Source organism: Argentina silus (assembly GCF_951799395.1).
Source record: "Argentina silus genome assembly, chromosome: 11".
Taxonomy (NCBI): Eukaryota; Metazoa; Chordata; class Actinopteri; order Argentiniformes; family Argentinidae; genus Argentina; species Argentina silus.
Genome location: NC_139665.1, coordinates 17,725,775 through 17,733,274, shown reverse-complemented (window position 1 = coordinate 17,733,274; position 7,500 = coordinate 17,725,775). Strand labels below are relative to the sequence as shown.

Here is a 7,500-nt window from a genome sequence, read left to right as displayed (position 1 = left end):
ATGGTGTGCCCATACCTTGAGGAAGGCCTCTTTCTGCTCCAGGTGTTTGCTGATCATGGGCATCACATGGTCTGACTCACAGTTGGGTCCCAGTTTATCAGCTCCCCCACACCAGTCCTCCTCCCGCTTATACTCCTGCTCCAGGCTCTCCAACACACTGCACACCTGGTAGAGATAGAGATACACATGGAACTACAGATCCCACAATGCAACACGAGTCCTCCTCCCTGCAACACGCTGCACACCTGGTAGAGATAAGAGACTACAGAGACAAAACTACAGCTCCCACAATGCAACATTGGCCCTCCCTCTTACGCACCCTGCTCCAAGCTCTCCGGCACGCTAAGCCCCAGTAACTATTCCCCTTTGCCACCTGACACTGCACCTGTACCCGCCCATGGCCATACACAGCGCCCCCTACCTGTTCGGAGGTCTTGTAGAAGGCCACAGAGGCATTGACCAGCTTCAGTCTGTCCTCCATCTTCAACATGAGCTGCTGCCAGTGAGAGGCCACGCTCTCAGCACAGTCCCGGATCAGGTCCATGTCATAGTGGTTGGCCTGGAGGAGGGCCTCTGCCTTCTGCTGCACCTGCAGGGCACTCTGGTGGGTTTTCTGGAAGAGAGGAGAGAGGGATGAGGGAGGAGGGAGGAGGGAGAGCACTTAAGAGGACGAGAGAAGGAGAGGAGAGAACTGAGGACCATGTGGTTGACACACACACACACCTCGATGGCGTGCTGGAACTGCTCGTGTTCTCTCTGGAGTTGTTCGGCCTCCTGTAGCGAGCTAGCCGTGATCAGACCAGCGTTCAACATGGACTCCCCGTTACGGATCCATCCTAGGACCTACACACACACACACACACACACACACACACACACACACACACACACACACACACACACACACACACACACACACACACACACACACACACACACACACACACACACACACACACACACACACACACATTAACATAACCATAATAACCATAACTATAAACATAACCATACTTAAAGGGTGAGAATGACTTATCGTACGTGTGTGTACGCGTGCATTGGTGTGTACCTGTTTAACCTCGGCCTGTAGGTGGCGTAGTTGCACACACTGCTCCAGGTGTCTCCTGTGTTGTTCCGCGGCCACGTCCAACTCCTGCTGTTTCTCATGGAGGAACTCCAACAGGTCCTGGACGCGAGTAGCCATGTCCACGTCTCTGTCACACAGCAACTCTACACCTGGAGGGGGGGAGGGAGGGGAGGGGGGGAGGGGGAGGAAGAGACAAAGAGAGAGTCATTTCCTTTCTTGTCCCTTGTGTGGGGTACTCAATATTGACTTATGGAAGTAGCCCCGGGTCGCTACCGTTTGTGTGTGTGTGTGTGTGTGTGTGTGTGTGCGTGTGTGTACATTAACCAGTGTGTGTGTACACTCACCAGAGGACTGTACTTCGTTGACGTACTGCAGCAGCTCCTGTCCCTGGTGGATGACGTCGAAGGTGAGGTTGTTGACGGTGAGGGCCTTGTCAGCGTGGTGCTGGAGCCTCTGTTCCGCCAACGTCAGGTCCTCCGTGTCAAACTCACTCATCTGACCTGTCAACTCCTCATTCCACGACTCCAGGTCAGAGATGATCTGTGTGTGTGTGTGTGTGTGTGTGTGTGTGTGTGTGAGAGAGAGAGAGAGAGGGGGGAGAGAGAAAGGAAGTTGGTGAGACACTGAGACACACACACACACACACACCTTGGATAGATAGACCACTTGTGTGGCCTCTAAGTTGATGGTGTGTTAGTGAGGAACCAACTGTGTTACATTGTATAACCTGTAGGTGGCGCCTGAGATCAATGAACTCCACTGGTGGTACGCTATATACTTTGTTATACTCATGCTGACTAGTTGTGTGTATGAACAGCATCTCATTGACAGTGTAAAGTCAAATATCACCTGGCTTATGCTTATGACCGGGCTTATGGTAGCATACCACACACACACGCCCACACACACACACACACTCACACACACACACTCACGTCAATGGCGTCCCTCTCGAAGATGCGCAGCTGCAGGAAGAGCTCTAGTTTGATCTTCCTCTCCTGGAAGAGTTCCTCCATCTGGGCCTGGGCCTCGTCCAGCTGCTGTAACACACTCTCAATGTGGTTGATGGAGCTGTTGTGGGGAGTCTTATTACTGGAGATGGCAGAGTCCCTGAGAGAACACACACACACACACACACACACATTATTATTATTAGTTATAATAACAGCGATATCTCTCTCACACACACACACACGATCAAACAAGTGTGCACGTTGCATGTTTATCTTTTTAACACACACAAACACACAAGGACAGTCATACATACACAAGGACAGTCACACACACACACACACACACACACACACACACACACACACACACGTAGGTGTTGAGTGTGTGGTGTTGCAGTAACCTCCCTCGAGAACTGGCTACACAATTAGCCGCGCTCTTATGAAACCAGCATTATGTAAGAATACACTCTGGAGTGAATACACCAGGGAAAGGGAGAGAGAGGGAGGGAGGGAGGGAGAGGGAGGGAGGGAGGGAGGGAGGGGGAGAGGGAGAGAGGGAGGGAGAGAGGGAGGGAGGGAGGGAGAGAGGGAGGGAGGGAGAGAGGGAGGGAGGGAGAGGGAGAGAGGGAGAGGGAGGGAGGGAGAGAGGGAGGGAGAGAGAGAGAGAGAGGGAGGGAGGGAGGGAGAGAGAGAGAGAGAGAGATGGAGAACGTGGAAGAGGCCGCAATCACAAACTTTATAAAAATAGAGCTGAAATCAAGGTCATACCAGTCAACTACATGCACCTCTCAACCACCTCCTCCTCCTTCTTTCTCTCTCTCTCCATTCCCCTCTCTGCCACTTTCACTTCCCTCCTACTCATCCCATCTGCCCACTCTCCCGGCAATCCTTCATCTTTTGCTCTTTTTCGCTCAATTTCTCATTATTTCGTTCCCTCTCTCCCCCCATTCTCTCTTCCTACAGACTATACAACTGTTTTATTTGTCTATGTATTTTGGAAGAGAGATGTCTGTGCTCTGTCCCCTAATGAGAGGCTGAGACAAGGTAGACAGGTAGGGGCAGCAGCAGCCAGACTAGCCTGCCTCCCTCCCTCCCTCCCTCCCTCCCTCTCATCTGAAGCTGCAGGGTTGGGCCTGGTCACAGGGCTGGGATGGGAGACCCCTGGAGAACATGGGCTTCAGGGTTCTCCACAGGATGTGTTTGAACAGTGTGGCGCTGGGTTGCATTGTCGACACCCGACTCCCGCGTTTATTCATGTTAAAGACGCGCCAAAAATACCAGCTAAAATACCAGCTAAAATACCAGCTAAAATGCTAAATTCACTTACGGGGAACATCCCAACGCCTTCACTTTTCACTGTTAAACAACGATGTCATCAGCGATCAAAGACTGTTACTCTATCATGACTAAATATATCGTTGAATTGGCCTTGAAATGTTTCACATAGTGGCGCCGCCCAAGTTCACAGCTAGGCACAATGCCACTCTTACATTCTTTGGGGAGAACCTTGACCTTGGGTTTCAGGAGGTGGTGTTGGGGGGGGCCCAGTAGTGTGTGTGTGTGTGTGTGTGTGTGTGTGTGCGTGTGCGCGTGGTACCTGAGCTGCTGTATTAGGTCCTCTCCCTCTTTGATGACGTTGACAGTCACTTGCAGCGTCGTCTGCTGTTGTTGTCCGAAGCGTTTGATCAGCTCTTGGACGGCCTCCACAGATTCAGCATACACGTCATCTAACAACTCCTTCTGTAGCTCCTCTAGCCATGTCCACAGCTAGGGAGGGAGGGAGGGAGGGAGGGAGGGAAGGAAGGAGGGGTAAATATACCGTCAACATCATCTAACTCCCTTCGTAGACCCTCTAGCTAACTCCACAGACAGCGAGAGTGAGGGAGAGACAGAGAGACCCGCGTACCTCTTTGACGTGAGTGTGGAAGGCCACTGACATGTCGAGCAGGACTTTGCGTTGTTCGACCCGCCGCACAAAGTCCTGGATGCGGTCCTCCAGCTGGTGGGCCGCCTGGTAGATCTCCTCCGGGTCACACTCCCCGGTCTGAGCCAGCTGTTCCGCCGCCTCCAGCAGCTTATCAGCATTAGTGTAGGTGTTCTATAGAGAAAGAGAGAGAGAGATAGAGGAGGGGGGGGGGGGGGGGAGGGATATAAAAGTTAATAAACATAAGACTTTATTGCAAAAAGAAAGAGAAGTGAACTGATAGGTCAGAAGGGGGTAGCGAAGAAGAGATAGAGCGGCAGACAGAGGAGATAAAAGAGGAAAGGTCGAGAGAAGGTCATAGAGAGAGAGAGAGAGATAACGGGGAGGAATGGTAGAGAGAGAGAGATAACGGGGAGGAATGGTATCGTACCTGTGCCACTTCCTCAAAGTCCTCGTGGCGTTTCTGGAGCGCTCGTGCTCGATGGAGAGACTTCCCTACGCCTGTGTGTTTACTCAGGAACGCCTCGCCGTGGTTCTCAATCCAGTCCAGCACCTACAAAACACACACACACACACACTTGATTTAACCATCCTTTGATGAGCTTAACAGACAGCCAAAGGTCTCAAGGCGGGCCCGCAAATTTGGTACTTTTCTTTCTCCGTGCTCCAAAAAACGAAACCTTCGTTCGACACAAAACTTTATTCGCAGTGTTCGTCCCCTAACATCACAAAGAAGAGTTGTGTTTTCAGGGTTGTGACTGACCTGCTGGACATCCTGTTGGAACACACACAGCTGCAGCCGCTGGTGCAGACGGACCTTGCGGTGCTGCCAGATGTTCTCCAGTTGTCTCTGGTGGTGGAGGACCTCGTGGATGACGTCTAGGACGTGATGCACCGCCTTGGAGTAGTTGGCCGAGGCTGTCAGTGAATCGGCGCTGCCGGGGGTCAGCGGTCGTTGGAGCTTGTCCAATAGGGCTTTGCCGTCTTGACTGACCTGAGTGGGGGGAGGGGGGGGTTAACGGCTGCTGAATTAATACGGTTGACATGCTCAGTCTCCGACTAACACACACACACACACACACACACACACACTCACAGACACACACACACACGTTACCTCTGAGTAGGCGGCGGTTATGTGTTCATATAGGCCTTGATGGTGGTGGATGGCATCTTCTAGGTCCTGAAGTTCAGAAGGCAAATCCACCTCTCCACAGGCCTTACACCACGAGTCTACGTTACTCATGTACTATGGAGAAACACACACACACGCGCACACACACACACACACACACACACACACACACACACAAATTGAATTTGAATGAATTTAAGTTGAGGGACATATCTGCAGTGTTATACCTAAACAGATGGTGGGCAATAACACAAGGCCCACACATACATACATGAGTCACGCCACACACACACACACACGTCCCCATCATACGTGACTCACACACTGAATGAGTCATCGACAAGATAACGAGTACCCAGGAGAGAGCAGTAGTAAACCATGTGACTGTTGCTGCTTTTCATACTATTCAATATAATTAAAAAAGAAACGAGAAAGACGCTCGCAACAACTAGCGAAAGAGAACCGTTTAAAACAGCGGCACAGACCCTCGTTATCTCCTTCAACGGAGCTCGTTGCAATGCGCCTTTTCCAAACACCGCTGACACTTTGGTGTACAGGGGTTAACGATCGGTTCTAACGTGGATGTGTTGACTTCACACACACTGATTCTGATTGGTCGTGCACACTCCCCCCGTTCAACCCAACAGGACGAGGAGAGACAGAAAGGAAGAAAATACTAGAAATATAATATTGCACAAAAGAAGGTAATCAAATAAAGACAGGAAAGAACAGGGGAAGAGAGAAAACAACAGCAGGGAACACTCTGCACACGGAAAGACAAGAGTAGAGGGAGTAATGTGATCAATCTTTAATCTCACTGTACACTTTCATCATACAAAGACCACACAACTCTGTGTGTGTGTGTGTGTGTGTGTGTGTGTGTGTGTGTTCTACATCTGCCCTCTGACAGCAGGAATAAAAGAGGTATGAATGGTTAAGGAGGAGAGGAAAGACAGAGAGAGAGAGAACCATGGAATAATAGAGGAGTGGGAAAAGGCACAGCTGAACAGCTCTGGAAAATTGGCTGTTTATCCTTTTAACTCTGAAACATGAAAGGGGTGCTATGATGAGAGGAATATTCCCATATGGAAAGGCGGAGCGCCCATTCCTCGTTCGGAATTCGACTCACTCAGCAAGTCTTGTGTGTTTACAAGCTTAAATCGTTCCATAGCGGCAGAGGTCTGCATCTAAAAGTGTAGTCTATTCAGAGTGTGTGATAAAATTAGATTTTCCTATCAAATTGTACTCTGTGTGTGTGTGTGTGTGTGTGTGTGTGTGTGTACACATGCCCGTCTGTGTGTCTATGCATGCCCCTTTGTGTGTGTGCGCATGCCCATGTATGTGTGTCTATGTACACATGCCTGTGTGTGTGTGTGTGTGTGTGTGTGTGTGTGTGTGTGTGTGTGTGTGTGTGTGTGTGTGTGTGTGTGTGTGTGTGCATGCTCCCCTACCTGGTCACATTTCTGGTGGAAGGCGGCAGACATCTCCAGCAGGGTGCTGCGTTCGTCCAGGGCCGCGGCGAAGGCCTTCCACTCCTGCTCTAGCTGACCTGAGATCTGTTTGATCTGCTGGGAGGCGTAGTGACCTGACTCCAACAGACGGTTCCCCACAGACATGATCCTGTTGATGTTCACATACACATTCTAGAGGGCGGGGGGGGGAGGGTGGGGCGGGGGGGGAAAGAGAGGGAGGTTGCATTGATTTTTGGTACAGAGCTGAAACGTCAGCATCAGTTGTCGTCTAAAGGTGAATCGAGCTGAAAGAGATGAATCTATTTCTCTACTCCAAATACTTTCATAATAATAATAATTATGTGAGACAGGCAGGGCAAGGTATGGAGGAAGCATGTGATTACCTAATACCCTGCTGTTTGCACGACGCAGCGTGTGTGTGCATGCGTGTGTGTGTGTGTGTATATGTGTGTTCTTACCATGCAGTTCATAGCAAAGTGGTTGTGCTGGGTCTGGAGCTCCATGGCGTGCGGGTGATTGTTCCCGATCTCAGTGTAGCCCGCCAGGAACAGACCCTTATTGTGCATGATCCAGTCAAACATCTGTGTCAGGGAGAGAGAACACACACACACACACACACACACACACACACACACACACACACACACACACACACACACACACACACACACGTTAGAGCAGCCAAGTGAGTGAGTGAGTGAGTGAGTGAGTGAGTGAGCGTGTGTGTGTGTGTGTGTGTGTGTGTGTGTGTGTGTGCAGCAGCGTCTCTAAAGCACTGAGCAGAGAGATTGACTGACTCTCAGAGGAGAATACTCTCAGGCTCTTGAAGAAGAACTCCTGGCCGTGGTGTCCTAGCAACAAGCCTACCGCAGTCCAAGGCTGCCTATCCCGAAAGGCTCTCTCTATTCTACTGCAATCGTGTATACTCT

General features: G+C 50.7%; 1 protein-coding gene across 3 annotated transcripts in view; it reads right to left on the bottom strand.

Moving 5' to 3' along the window:
- LOC310812058 (triple functional domain protein-like) overlaps positions 1-7,500 on the bottom strand; it is a 56,766-nt gene that overhangs the window by 21,331 nt on the left and 27,935 nt on the right. For 2 of the 3 annotated variants that reach the window (XM_083680457.1, XM_083680458.1), the window contains exons 1-9: positions 4,395-4,484; positions 3,947-4,138; positions 3,638-3,807; positions 2,023-2,197; positions 1,432-1,627; positions 1,070-1,236; positions 724-843; positions 422-613; positions 16-165 (exon numbers count right to left, since the gene is read on the bottom strand). In XM_083680457.1, coding sequence (XP_083536583.1) covers positions 16-165; positions 422-613; positions 724-843; positions 1,070-1,236; positions 1,432-1,627; positions 2,023-2,197; positions 3,638-3,807; positions 3,947-3,979 — 1,203 coding nt within the window. In that variant the 5' untranslated portion in view covers positions 3,980-4,138; positions 4,395-4,484. Of the gene's footprint in view, positions 1-15; positions 166-421; positions 614-723; positions 844-1,069; positions 1,237-1,431; positions 1,628-2,022; positions 2,198-3,637; positions 3,808-3,946; positions 4,139-4,394; positions 4,518-4,727; positions 4,959-5,081; positions 5,214-6,550; positions 6,743-7,029; positions 7,153-7,500 lie in introns of those variants that run through there. The other variant, XM_083680459.1, reaches the window with a different exon arrangement.